This window comes from Populus alba, chromosome 13 (genome assembly GCF_005239225.2).
Source record: "Populus alba chromosome 13, ASM523922v2, whole genome shotgun sequence".
Lineage (NCBI taxonomy): Eukaryota > Viridiplantae > Streptophyta > Magnoliopsida > Malpighiales > Salicaceae > Populus > Populus alba.
In genome coordinates, this window is record NC_133296.1 from 1,083,640 (window position 1) to 1,097,123 (window position 13,484).

General features: G+C 35.3%; 2 protein-coding genes across 3 annotated transcripts; both read left to right on the plus strand.

Moving 5' to 3' along the window:
- Nucleotides 1-1,400: 1,400 nt before the first annotated feature.
- On the plus strand, nucleotides 1,401-6,433 carry LOC118060756 (formin-like protein 11). The gene is made up of 4 exons (XM_035074016.2): nucleotides 1,401-4,471; nucleotides 4,548-4,738; nucleotides 5,262-5,497; nucleotides 5,593-6,433. Exons 1-4 carry the CDS (start codon nucleotides 2,781-2,783, stop codon nucleotides 6,319-6,321), a joined length of 2,847 nt encoding a protein of 948 aa, XP_034929907.1. The 5' UTR covers nucleotides 1,401-2,780; the 3' UTR covers nucleotides 6,322-6,433.
- A 1,386-nt stretch (nucleotides 6,434-7,819) lies between these two features.
- On the plus strand, nucleotides 7,820-11,103 carry LOC118060758 (luminal-binding protein 4). 2 transcript variants are annotated; one of them, XM_035074017.2, is made up of 7 exons: nucleotides 7,820-7,941; nucleotides 8,335-8,605; nucleotides 8,718-8,929; nucleotides 9,018-9,740; nucleotides 9,854-10,008; nucleotides 10,083-10,165; nucleotides 10,313-11,103. In XM_035074017.2, exons 1-7 carry the CDS (start codon nucleotides 7,890-7,892, stop codon nucleotides 10,797-10,799), a joined length of 1,983 nt encoding a protein of 660 aa, XP_034929908.1. In that variant the 5' UTR covers nucleotides 7,820-7,889; the 3' UTR covers nucleotides 10,800-11,103. The 2 variants fall into 2 exon arrangements, with proteins under 2 accessions (XP_034929908.1, XP_073260044.1); XM_073403943.1 differs by having other exon boundaries at nucleotides 8,350-8,605.
- The last annotated feature ends 2,381 nt before the right edge of the window (nucleotides 11,104-13,484 follow it).

Sequence of the window (13,484 nt, forward strand, 5' to 3'; positions counted from 1 at the left end):
TTTAACAACAATACATTAAAATAATAAAAAAATATAAAAAATTAAATTTAAATAATTTTTTAAAAAAAATTTAATGAACACCGTTTGCACCCGATCCAAACGGTACCCAGTAATGCTAAGATGATAGTAACTACAAGGGTTCGTCATGTAAATCTTTCTTATACAATACAGGCCGAAGCCCATCATCGACCCATCCATTACCACATAGCTGTCTCGACAAAGGCATGCGTGGCCCTTACAAATCCATCATCGTTTTATGTTAAAAAAACATCTAGATTTCATTGGGCCAGCACTTCTAAATCCAATTTTTTTTTTCTTAGGTTTAATTGAGATGAAATTCAGGACAAGGATACTTTGTCTCTCCCCCGTGTAATTTTGCCTCCATGTTTTCCCTTTAGGACACATGACATAAGATTCTTGCTTTTTACCACCAAAATGGTGAAATGTATACAGTATAAGTGATTCTCGTGCTCTTGTGGCGAAGAACTGACAGTACTACAAGATGGCCACCAGCATCTTGTTTGGACTCATATGGACTTGGAGTGTAGACATATTCCTTCTCCAAAGCCTTTAAAATCAGAATCATTTGTGCCCAGATAATATATTTTTTTACACAATAAGATTTTGTCCACCAATACCCTTTCCTGGAAAATCCATTTTCATGAATTTGGTTGAAAAATAAAATAAAATAATGATTTCATCAGTGACATTAAAAGCCTTTGTCATTTTTGTGTATTTGGCTACTGTCCAACAGTGTCATGTATGCTTCTTAATTTTGGGAAGCATTGCTGCAGAAGTATTTCCTAAAAAAAAAAAAAAAAGATTTTGTTTGGCTTGATTATTTGAAGCCAGAATCCAAAATAGTTGTTAAAATCAAACACATCCCTTAATTGACTTGGAGTAGAGGCTATTGCTTGAGGTTGAAGTAAGTAAAGCATAGATTAATAATTATCTGCTACTCACAATAATTATTTCAGAGACAAAAAAAAGGATAAAAATGACTGAATAAAAACTGTCCTCTATAAAAATATATTTATGGCTTTTTATGTTCGATGTAAATGCAATAATAATGATTTTAAAAGGGCCGATTTTGTTTGGAAATATTATTATAGTTATTTTTTGAAAATATTTTTTATTTAAAAATATATTAAAATAATATATGTATTTTATTTTTTAAAAATTATTTTTAACATCAGTATATTAAAATGATTTGAAAACATTAAAAAAATATTAATTTAAAATAAAAAAAATTTTTTTTTTTTTTTTTAAAAAACGCTTTTAAATGTAAAAACAAACGTTAGCAAAAATAGTTTTAACTTGAAAAAACATTAAATTAATAATTAATATAGTGTTTTTTAATGGTTTAATATAAAAAAAATCTAAAAAAAATAATTTCATTTTAATATATTTTTATAAAAAAAAATTATCTTAAAAAATAATTATCACCACACCGGATAAACCTTAAATAATGAATGAAAAGGATTGTTCTTTACGACTTTTGTTATGTAGCCAGGCCGGTTTGTTTTCATCTGCTTTTTGGGGTGTGGCTCGACACTTTGTTTATTTCATGTATGGTTTAGTGGCAAACAAAACCGTCTGTTACCCCTTTTCTAGAGTAGAAACAAGAAACTTAATTTCTGCCTTATCTGGCCAAAAAAAAAAAAAAAACTCTTATGAACCCTAATTTTCAAATGATTTCACAAAGAGATCGATCCCTCATGGTGGATGGCATATTGGTTCAAGTGATACATGCTGACGATGTAGTTGGTGCTGGACCTCCCCCTCTCTCTCCTGTGGTTAGGTCAGAGACAGACAACTGGAAGCAAATAACCTAAAAATGTCTTAGAAATCAGCTTCTGTCCTACCAAACCATGGCCACCACATCGTGAGCCTGAGAGCAGCAGCAATAACCTACCTGCTAGTAGAGCCATGGGAAAGTGCGGGAAAGGGACTCCTGTTTGATGGCAGCAACCCTTTTAGCATCCCATAATTCAACATTAAGAGATTGTTCAACCTAGGTTGTTGTTTTTTAGCCTCTTGAAGAAAAGCTCACGCACTCACACAAGAAAGTAATGGGCCACACAGCTCTATCCCCTCCCCTCTCTCTTCCATCAATTATGAGGGGTTGGAGGAGAAAACTTGCACCAGCACCCTCTTGGAAGGTTAGCCAATTCCAACTGCAAATAGGGACCCACCTAGGAAACTTTTTCATGGTCTGATTTTGAGGCTTTTAGCAACTAAAAAGCTCTGCTCAACTGCAAAACCTCATGGCTAAACTTCAGATGCTAAAGGTTTTAGTAGAACTTTTAGACGGAGGAAATGATGAAGTGTCATGATTTGATGAAGAACAGAGACAAAAAACATATTTCAGATGGTCAACTTTTCTGTAGCAAAGAGAATAAAAAGAAAGTTAAACATGAGAATGGGAAAACAAATTAAGAATTGAGGAGGATTGATGACAGTGCCCTAAAGACAAAGTGTAACACACATTTAACGAAGTTTTCAGGGAATTTGTGGAGGTGAGCAGATATAAGAATCTTTGAAGGGAGAAGTAAAGAAGGCCCATTACAACAACCACAACTGCCAAGGCTCAGGGGTTCCTTGGAGTAGCATTAAAGACACTGCATTGCTGCATTGCATCTTCTTCACTGTTACAGCACCTACACCACCCAAAAATAAATGTTTTTTCAATTAAAAAAAAAAGAATATAAGAAAACAATGTACTAGATTTATAGGCAGAAGCTTAGAATTGATGCTTTTATGATTTCTAGTTGAGGAACATGGGTTGTGCTCCTCAGATTCTCCACATGATCTTCATCGTCACTATATTCATGCTCATATTATTACAAAGTGCCCACGTTTTTATTTCTGATGATGCTTCAGTGGATGCAGAAGGGTACTTCCAAGCTCCTGGCCTACCAAAGGTGAATTTCATAAAGGAAAGTACTGGAGATGTTAATAATGAGAAGCAGATTGAAAAAGTCTCTGGAGAAGATGAGAATGAAGAAAAAGAAACACTGATAGTTCAGAACTTTAGAGCTTTACTTGGACTAAGGAGTTCCAAAACAAGAAGCTCATCAACTGAGTTTGTGTCACGAGCACCTTCTCCATCAGCCACCATGGAAGCTGAGCCTCCTGCTTTTGCTCCTGCTCATGCTCCTCCAAGGTTGCCAATTCATGTACATTCTTATTCTCCTCTGCATCACAAACATCTAGCCCCACCACCACACAAGATTCAGAAAGAGCACAAAGATAAAAGTCGACTTAAAAGAATTCTTGTAGCGGTTCTAGTGTCTGCAGGAGCTGCCTTCTTGGTTTGTGCTCTTGGGCTCATTTGGTTCTCTGGAAAATTCAGGGAGCATAGGAAAAAATCTGCAAGAATAATGTCGGTGCACAGGAAAAAAGGAAGAACCAGAGGTAAATCAAAGTTTGCTAGTTCTCAAAAGTCGGCAAGCAAGGTGAGCTTAAATCCTGCGCTTGATCTCTTGTATCTTAATTCATTAGAAAAGGATTTGGAGGAACAAACTACTTATCTTAAGCAAACTCCTGAAACTGTAAACACATTATCAAATCATAGCACTCCAAAGTATTCAGTGCATGAGAGGCAGGAATCAAAGCAAGAATTGATAGCAAAGTCAGATTCTGACAATGCTAGTAGTTCTTCCACAAGGGAAATCACGTCTGTTCATGGTGATGGGGAATCGGTAAAATATGAATCTGATGGCGGTAACTCTTCATCTGGGGATAAAATTATTCCCACTGAATGCCATTCATCAGACGATGAGTCTTTTCACTCTTTTGTTGATTCACGTTCATCTAATGTTCGGCTTTCTAATGCTTCGGCTGGAAGTTTCAGTGATATTTCAGAAATTCCCCCCTCAAATGTGCCACAGATAATACCATCTCCTTCACCACCTCCTACAAATTTAGACATTCTAGAAGCAACACAAGTTCAGGATAAGAATTTCACAGCCCCCCCACCGCCGCCACCTCCTCCCCCACCCCCGCCACCACCACCTGCTCTGGCACCAAGAATGTGCATACCTTCGCGATCAAGCAGAATTACATCTGAAGCTTCTAGTTCTTCTTCACTACCAAATTTGTCACCTCCTAGGAAGTCAGATGCTTCTTCAGGATCAAACCAAACACCTCGAAATGACTTACCGCCTTCACCTCGAAAGTCTCCCAAACCTTTACGAGCGCTGTCGAGTATTCCTCCTCCCCCATGCCCACCTCCATTTCTAAAAGGAAATAATGGCACTGCCAAAGGCCCACCTCCTCCACCATGTCCACCTCCATTTCTGAAAGGAAATAGTGGCCCACCTCCTCCACCATCTCTACTTCCTCAATATACACCATTAGGAAAAGATGGAGTACCACTGGCAAAATTGAAGCCACTTCATTGGGACAAAGTTAGAGCAGCACCAGACCAAAGCATGGTGTGGGACAGGATAAGATCAAGCTCATTTGAGTAAGTTTTTGTGTTTGTATTTACTATATAGTTCCAATTTCCTACTAGGAGTTATTAACATGAGGTTTCTTAACAGATTAGATGAAGAGATGATCGAATCGCTTTTTGGATACAATTTACAAAGCACAACGAAGAATGACGAAGCGAAGAGCAAAACTCCTTCACCAAGCAAGCATGTACTTGAGCCAAAGAGGCTGCAGAATATCACAATCCTCTCGAAAGCCATAAATGCAACTGCTGAGCAAGTATGTGAAGCACTAATGAGAGGTAAGTTTTTGTAAAGTTCAATATTTATGATAGAAAGGTTATGGTCAAGACCCCAAAATGTATCATCCTTGAATAATTTTGAACAGCAAAGCTGAGCAGAAATTTAAAGATTGCAAATGCAGAAAGTACATCCTTTTAGAATCAAATTTAGAAATTTCAATAAAGAGAATTCATCTCCTCCTGCAAAAGAAATCTTGATAGATGTCTTACGTTATAAATAAACTAACATCTCGAGATCGAAGAGACAAAAATAATGCGACCAAGGAAATAAATTTCCCTGTCTTTTCTATTTTAAAATGACTGAAATTTACTCCAAAACTGTCCATTTAATTCATGTCTTTATCTCCATCACTCCAACCATACACGTTTCTATTCCCTTCTGTATCCATCCCTTTTGTCCCAGGACTCTAAAAAAACACAACCTAAATTCTTTCGATACTTAACATTAGAAATGAGTGCTATGCACAAATATTATATACAGCGCATGTATGCTACAACAACCAACTAATACTGTGGACATCAGGGGATGGCTTGTGTTTACAGCAACTCGAGGCACTGGCGAAGATGGTACCTACCAAGGAAGAAGAGGCTAAGCTATTCGGTTATAAAGGAGACATCAATGAGTTGGGGTCTGCAGAGAAGTTTGTTCGAGTAGTTCTTAGCATACCGTTTGCCTTTGAACGAGTTGAAGCAATGCTTTATAGAGAAATATTTGAAGATGAGGTGGTTCATCTGAGAAACTCTTTTTCAATGCTAGAGGTAACCATCAAACCATACAACAGAGCAACTTTTCTTCGAAACAATATTTCAACACAACTTATACCTCTTTCTTTCTAATTCTTATTTTATGCCAGGAGGCCTGCAAAGAACTCAGGTCAAGCAGACTCTTCCTAAAGTTGCTTGAAGCAGTGCTCAAAACAGGAAACCGAATGAATGTGGGAACAATCAGAGGAGGTGCTAAAGCATTCAAGCTCGATGCACTCCTTAAACTTTCTGATGTAAAAGGAACAGATGGTAAGACTACCTTACTCCATTTTGTTGTCCAAGAAATAATCCGGTCAGAAGGGATTCGAGTATCAGATAGCATTATGGGGATGATCAATCAGAAAAACAAAACCAAAACCGTCGAAGAAAGGGAAGAAGATTACAGAAGAATGGGACTAGACCTTGTTTCAGGTCTAAGCACAGAACTCTACAATGTCAAGAAAACAGCTACAATTGACTTAGATGTTCTTGCAAGTTCAGTCTCAAACCTCTCAGATGGGATTGATAAATTACAACATCTAGTAAACAAGGACTTATCAACCGACAAAAAGAGCATAAACTTTGTGCACACAATGAAAACCTTCCTAAATTATGCAGCAAGGAATCTAAAAGAGTTGCGCGAAGACGAAGATAGAGTCCTATTGCACGTTAGGGAAATTACTGAATACTTCCATGGAAATGTAAGCAAAGATGAAGCCAACCCACTTCGTATTTTCGTGATTGTAAGAGACTTTCTGGGAATGCTAGATCATGTCTGTAAAGAACTTAGGAGCCTCAAAGTCCCTAACATTCCAAACCCTCTTGCTCCATTTAGGTAGATTGGACATTTGCTTTGTGTGTTTATACTTTAGAGGATTATCATCCAATCACCAACTTGAATGTAGCCTTAATTTTTTTTTGTGAATTTCATCTAGGGTTTTGGCTTGTTTAGTTTGAATTGCCTTGTAATCCCAAGTAGCTGGGATCAAGGCTTTGTTAAGTGAGCTGAGTTAGACTGAATTCATTACATAAAGGATTTGCAATGACAGTCAATGTATTAATCATCCCAAGTCAGATAAGAATTTCAGATAAAATGCTTAGTGCTAAACAATTGTGAAGACATAAAAGAAGCAAGAAAACCCTAAATCAGCTACATAAATTATACATTTTTTCTCTAAATTTCCCATATGATTTAAAAGTTCCTTTAAAAAAGAATAACTAAAAAAAGAAAATGAGTTTTTATCATGTTGCACATATTAAAAATAATATAAAAATTATAATAAAACATTTTATTATAAAAAAATGAAAACTTTTTTAAAATGCTCTTAACATGCATGAATTTTCTAACTAGCAGTCAAATCTGAATCTTGCTTTGAAGAAAAGAAAACAAAAGGTATTCAAATGGGTTCAAAAGCTTTTAACCATGTAAGATTTTAATTTGATTTGATTTGATAAAGAAAAAAAGTTTGATAATCTTTTTTCTTGATTTTATTTTACGAAGGAAAGTACTTTGATATTTATTTTCTTGATGAATTTCAATTTTTTTTAGAAAACTTCCAAGTATTTGTATTTAGTTTTTAGTTTTTTTTCTCTTCTTCTATTTTCTATGCTTGTTTTTTATTTGATGGTTTTATTGTTTATTTATAGACATGTTAGGTACATTTACTTTAAATATCCTTTATCTAAATGATATTTTTTAAAAAATAATATGAAAATTACTTAAAATATCATTAGTTAGAAGGATATTAAAGTAAGAAGAATAAAATATATTTGAACTGTATTTTTTTTAATTTAATTTAGACTAAAATCCAATAAATTTAATATTTTAATCATAAAAAACTTGAGTTATAAGTCAAACTTTTTGAAATTTTAGTATGTAGAGGATGGATGAAAGTTAATTTAAGATTAATTTGTTTTAAAATCTAGCTTGAGATAGGATACAAATCGATTAGATTTTAGATTAACTTATCTGGACTGGATTTAATAATACTGATGGAAATTCAGGGAGAAAATCAATAAAGACATCGTTTTTTAAAAGAAAATAGCCCCCCCCCCCCCCAATCTTTTTTTTTTTATATAAATACTCATAAAGCAGTTGAACCCGCCACAACTCTCTTCAAAAATCAAGAACCTTCAAGACAAAACCCGCGAATATCCACATGTAAGGTTTCTATTGGAGTGATAACGTTCTAGAGCTTGAAGGGCACAATCAACAAAAAGAAAGGACATACGTGGATCATTTCTATTGGGTTGAACACCATCAAACTATACACCCACCGTTACTTTAACCCCTTATAAATAATAACCAGCTTCTTAGTGTCTCTAGAGCTTCACTTCAAGAAAACAGAGAAAGCTTGTTCTGTTTTTTATTTTTTTATAGATTTTCACTGTAATAAAAGCAAGAACGATGAGGGTCAAGCATAAAGCAGCTTTTGCCTTTTTGTTGCTCTTTGTTTCAGGTAAGTAGAAATTTTGAAGGAAAGGTTTTTGGAATTTCTTTTTGGTTATGAGCTTGTTGGGTTTTGTGGTTAGTGCTCTGTTTTCGCTGATGAAAAATTAGCTTAAAAGGTTGATAAATCAACAAAATTTGCTAGTTTACGTACTTGATCATTGTATTTTCTTTGTTGGGGTATTATTTTCATGGAAACCAAACGGGGTTTTGAGGGAATAATAATATGAGTTGTTTCAAAGATAGAAAATGTGAGAAATATTATGTGTGCTTTCATTTCTATTGCTTCTATAGAATTGAAAACTAAGATAGAAAGTATACTGGGTGTTCTTGATTCACTTCAAAACAATCTTTCATCTTTGAAATTTGTCTTAAAAGGTTCCATTTTTTGCTTCTTTTGAAGAATACTACTTTCCAGGATTAGTAGTGGCAGCAGATGATGGACAAAAGCTAGGGACTGTGATTGGCATTGATCTTGGGACTACTTACTCTTGCGTGGCTGTCTCTCGGGACGGCCACGTAGAGATTATAGCCAATGATCAAGGTAATAGAGTAACTCCTTCATGGGTGGCCTTCACCGATACCGAGCGTTTGATTGGAGAGGCTGCAAAGAATCAGGCTCCTATGAATCCTGAACGCACAATATTTGGTGTTAAGCGTCTCATTGGAAGGAAGTAAGAAGAAGCCACTCTTAAAGTCTTTCGCATTGTCTCAATTTGAATATATTTTTTAATTGCGGTAGTGAATTGAACTCGGTTGGTGCTTATTTCGTATTGTTTGGTGTAGGTTTGATGATCCAGAAGTTCAAAGAGATATAAAGTTCTTACCTTATAAGGTTGTGAACAAGGATGGTAAGTCTTATATACAGGTGAAGGTGAAAGGAGAGACTAAGGTGTTTAGCCCCGAGGAAATCAGTGCTATGATTTTGGGAAAGATGAAAGAAACAGCTGAGTCTTACTTGGGGAAGAAGATTAAAAACGCAGTTGTCACTGTTCCTGGTAAATTTCAAACCTTTTTCTTTGGTTCTTTTTCAGATTTTATGTTTGAATATTGTCTGACGGAGTTTCCTTTTGTTCTTTGTTGTAGCTTACTTCAATGATGCTCAAAGGCAAGCGACGAAGGATGCAGGCATCATTGCCGGGCTAAATGTGCCTCGGATAATCAATGAGCCAACAGCTGCAGCTATTGCCTATGGCTTGGACAAGAAAGGAGGAGATATGAACATTTTGGTTTATGATCTTGGTGGTGGTACATTTGATGTTAGCATCTTGACTATTGATAATGGTGTTTTTGAGGTTCTTTCTACTAGTGGAGACACCCACTTGGGAGGAGAGGACTTTGATCAGAGATTGATGGACTATTTCATCAAGTTGGTCAACAAGAAGTACAACAAAGACATAGGTAAAGATAAGAAGGCTCTTGGGAAGCTTCGAAGGGAATGTGAGAGAGCTAAGAGGGCGTTGAGTAGCCAACACCAAGTTCGAGTAGAGATTGAATCACTCATTGATGGCATTGATTTCTCAGAGCCAATAACAAGGGCAAGATTCGAAGAGTTGAACATGGACTTATTTAAGAAGACACTGGGGATAGTGAAGAAGGCTATGGATGATGCGGGATTAAAGAAGGCTGATATCAAGGAGATTGTGCTTGTTGGTGGAAGTACCAGAATTCCCAAAGTGCAAGAAATGTTGAAAGAATATTTTGATGGGAAGGAACCTAACAAGGGCGTGAATCCAGATGAGGCTGTTGCCTATGGAGCTGCTGTTCAAGGTGGAATTCTTAGTGGCGAAGGCGGAGAGGAAACCAAAGGTTGCTACTTAGCTCTTCTTCTTCTGTGCTTCTGTTTGGATGTGAAACTATCAGATAAAAGAAGCTATTTATGTTCAGGAAATACCTAATAGGATTCTTTTTATTTGTTCCAGGCCTTCTTCTACTTGATGTTACTCCTCTGAGCCTCGGTATTGAGACAGTTGGGGGCGTAATGACAAAATTGATCCCAAGGAACACTGTTATACCGACTAAGAAGTCCCAAATCTTCACCACCTACCAAGACCAGCAAACCACAGTGTCTATTAAGGTAAGTGAAATACTACTGATCATTATCTGTACTTGTGTATACGTCGTCAGCCTTATTCGTTCTTGAAATTTCAGGTTTATGAAGGTGAAAGAAGCTTAACAAAGGATTGCCGTGAGCTTGGAAGATTTGATCTATCTGGCATTCCTCCAGCTCCAAGGTAAGCTGTCATTGTAAACAAGAGGAATACTATGAACATTCTGGGATTTTGGAATCTCACGACCCACGACTGACTTATAGTTTGATACAGTTTAATGTAGTGAAGTAGGGTGTGCAACTCCCATTGCTGATTATAATATTTTTGCAGGGGAGTGCCCCAGATTGAGGTCACATTTGAGGTTGATGCCAATGGTATTCTGCATGTGAAAGCTGAGGACAAAGCAGCAAAGAAGTATCAATCTATAACCATCACCAACGATAAAGGGCGTCTAAGCCAAGAAGAGATTGATAGGATGGTGAAGGAGGCTGAAGAAATGGCTGAGGAGGATAAGAAGGTTAGGGAGAAGATTGATGCTAGGAACAAGTTGGAGACTTACATCTACAACATGAGAAGTACAATCAATGATAAAGACAAGCTTGCTGATAAGATCGATTCGGATGATAAAGAGAGGATCGAAACTGCATTGAAGGAAGCACTTGAATGGTTGGACGATAACCAAAATGCAGAGAAGGATGATTATGAAGAGAAGTTGAAGGAGGTGGAAGAAGTTTGCGATCCTGTCATAAAACGAGTTTATGAAAAGAGTGGAAGTTCAGCTGATTCTGAATACGAGGAACCAAATGATGAATTGTAAATCTGCTTCAAAGTTTGCTACTTGTTTATCAAAATTTCATCACAATGCCAGACATTTTGCAGCAGGTTTATGAAACACATCCAGACCTCCTCTTCCCACCATCTATGAAAACGATTTGGTGTTAGTTAGCCTTCGTTGCTAATGAAGAGGACTGTTGTTCGAAGAACTAGATTGTTCTTTTTTTTTTTTGATATTGACATATTAAAATCATTAGAAATATGTTTAATTTCATAGAGTCCGTCACCATATCCAAGGATGAAAATGTCAAATGCTTTTGCAAGTCACCAAGACTTTGTTTCTTAAATTAAGTCTACAAATTGATGATAAATCCCTCTTCGAAGAAAGAAGTAACGATCGGTTGTTGTATCCAGGGCCCTCCACTCTCCTGGAATTTCCCAGCTTCTTATTGCCCCTCTTCCTTAAGAGGAACATCAGCAACCTCTTCGGATGCGTTTGTGATGCCCATCTCAACAGCAATTTCTTCAAGTGTTCTACTTCCTCTCCTAACCTCTTCAAGTCTCGTGCATCTTATAGCATGAGGCCTAAGAAAAAAGAAAAAAATATATATATCAAAAGTGGACGAAGTGATGTGCTGCATATGTGAAGAAGATTATGAAGGGAAAAAAAGAAGATTATGGCAGCAAGACAAATAGCAGCATTATTAACAGAGAAGTAATCACACCATCCACCAGAAACAGTCACAGCATTTCTCTACCTTTGATGCTATATGTAACTTGCTTTCTTTTACTCAGATATATATTGTCAAGGAAAGTTTAATTTATTGAGGAATATGTGCGAATGAAAAGAGGGAATTGCATGGAGTTTATACAATATTGAAGAGAAATGGAGAAGAGATTTAACAGGATTGGAAAATGCTCGATCACTAGATTGAGAAAAACAGTAAGACATGGTCGGGAGATGTGTAACAGTCATGGAAATATAAAAAGTAATTTTATTCTGGCCAGATACAAATTTTAAGAAGGAAATTACAAGGAAAGATATCAAATATGTTTTCTTTAACGTTGTATTTGGATGGATTAAGATAAATTATCAAAAGCAAATTGGGTGGTGTCATGTATTTGTGATCAAGAACTTGCAATATCCATAGATGGAATTCAAGAAAATAAAAAGAAAAGCTTGCGACTGGCTTTAGGTCAAAGGATGATTGTTGCTGAAAATATAGGACATGTCAAAAAAAAAAAAAAAAACCTTTGGTAACCGATTTAGAGTTTGGCTTGCATCATGTTTTACTTCGAATTAATTCTTTTTTATTTTTATTTATTATTTATTAAAATAATAATAATATTTTTTATAAAATAATAACTTTAATTGACTTGCTGACAAAATATTAATTCATCAAAACTTCATGAGAGATTTAGCTCAACTGTTCACGATTTTAAATTTGCTATTTATAGGTTACTAGTTCGATTTCTCTTAAATTTCAAGAGGCAGGGGTGAAGGAAGAAAAAATAAATTAGAGGAGGCTAAGAAATACATAAATTGTTAATTTCAAGACATTTCCGCAGGGGCCGGGGCTAGCCCCTCCTCCCTTCGTCAACTGGATTAGATCGTTAAGACCCATAAAATTATTGAAACATACAAAACTAACCCGAACACTCATATTAATAATAATAAAAAAAACTTATGAGTTGATTTTCGAGTTAGGTCGTATAACTAAGATACCAAAACAATTATGAAAAAAAGGAAGAAAGAAAAACATCATTATGAAGAGTAGTTGAATCAATGTTTTAATTTTAAAGCATCAACATGGTAAGCAAATCTATCCATTGTGACAAATAAAGATGCAAAAGTGTTTCATGTCTTAAAATCTTACCTTGCCAAAGGAATGATCCGAGGAATGATCACTTTCTGAAATGCCATGAACAACAACCTCTTCCAAATTTGGAGGAAGTGATTAGTTCATACTTCATAGACAACTTAGACCCATTATTTTTCTATTACCAGACCAGGTTTTAAGGAGATCAGACTTTAGTTCAAAAATGTGGTGCATATTCTGAGTTTATATACATGGGCAAATTAATTTTAATTTTTATAGAAACATAATTGGCTTTTATATTAAAAGATTTTTTTTTCGAGAGATTACATTTGCAAGATTTTAATATTCTCATAAGTGTTTTCACTGTCCCATTGAGGAAAAAAAAAAAAAAAAGGCTTTGTTAGAGGATATTTTCTTTGGTACATTTTCATGGGAAAACTAAAATGGCAATCATGGTGAAAGTATATTGTAAAGTTCTTAATTTGGGGATTGCATTATTAATTTTTTATAATTACAATATTAATTGTGTATATCCTTAAGGATATTGTGTGATCCTCATAAACAAAATATTATGTGATCTATTGCAGATAATATCTTGGCGGATTTGGTTAATTTTTTTAACATAATGAAAAATATTTCATTTCATTCATAGGAAAACTGGTTCAGAGGCTTCAGCCCATGAACTAGAAGAATTGAGGACTGGGATTCATGCTCTACATGAATGCAGTGTGGCCTCTAACATTTCACTGAATTTACATGGTAATTATTTAATATTTATTTTTCAACATCTTCACTTGTCAAAAAAATTATTATAAACCTTTGCATAAAAAAAACTACAAAGCCCTAATAATATCGAATATTAAAAAATAAACTACATAAAATATTCTTTAAAAAAAAAACTATAAAAG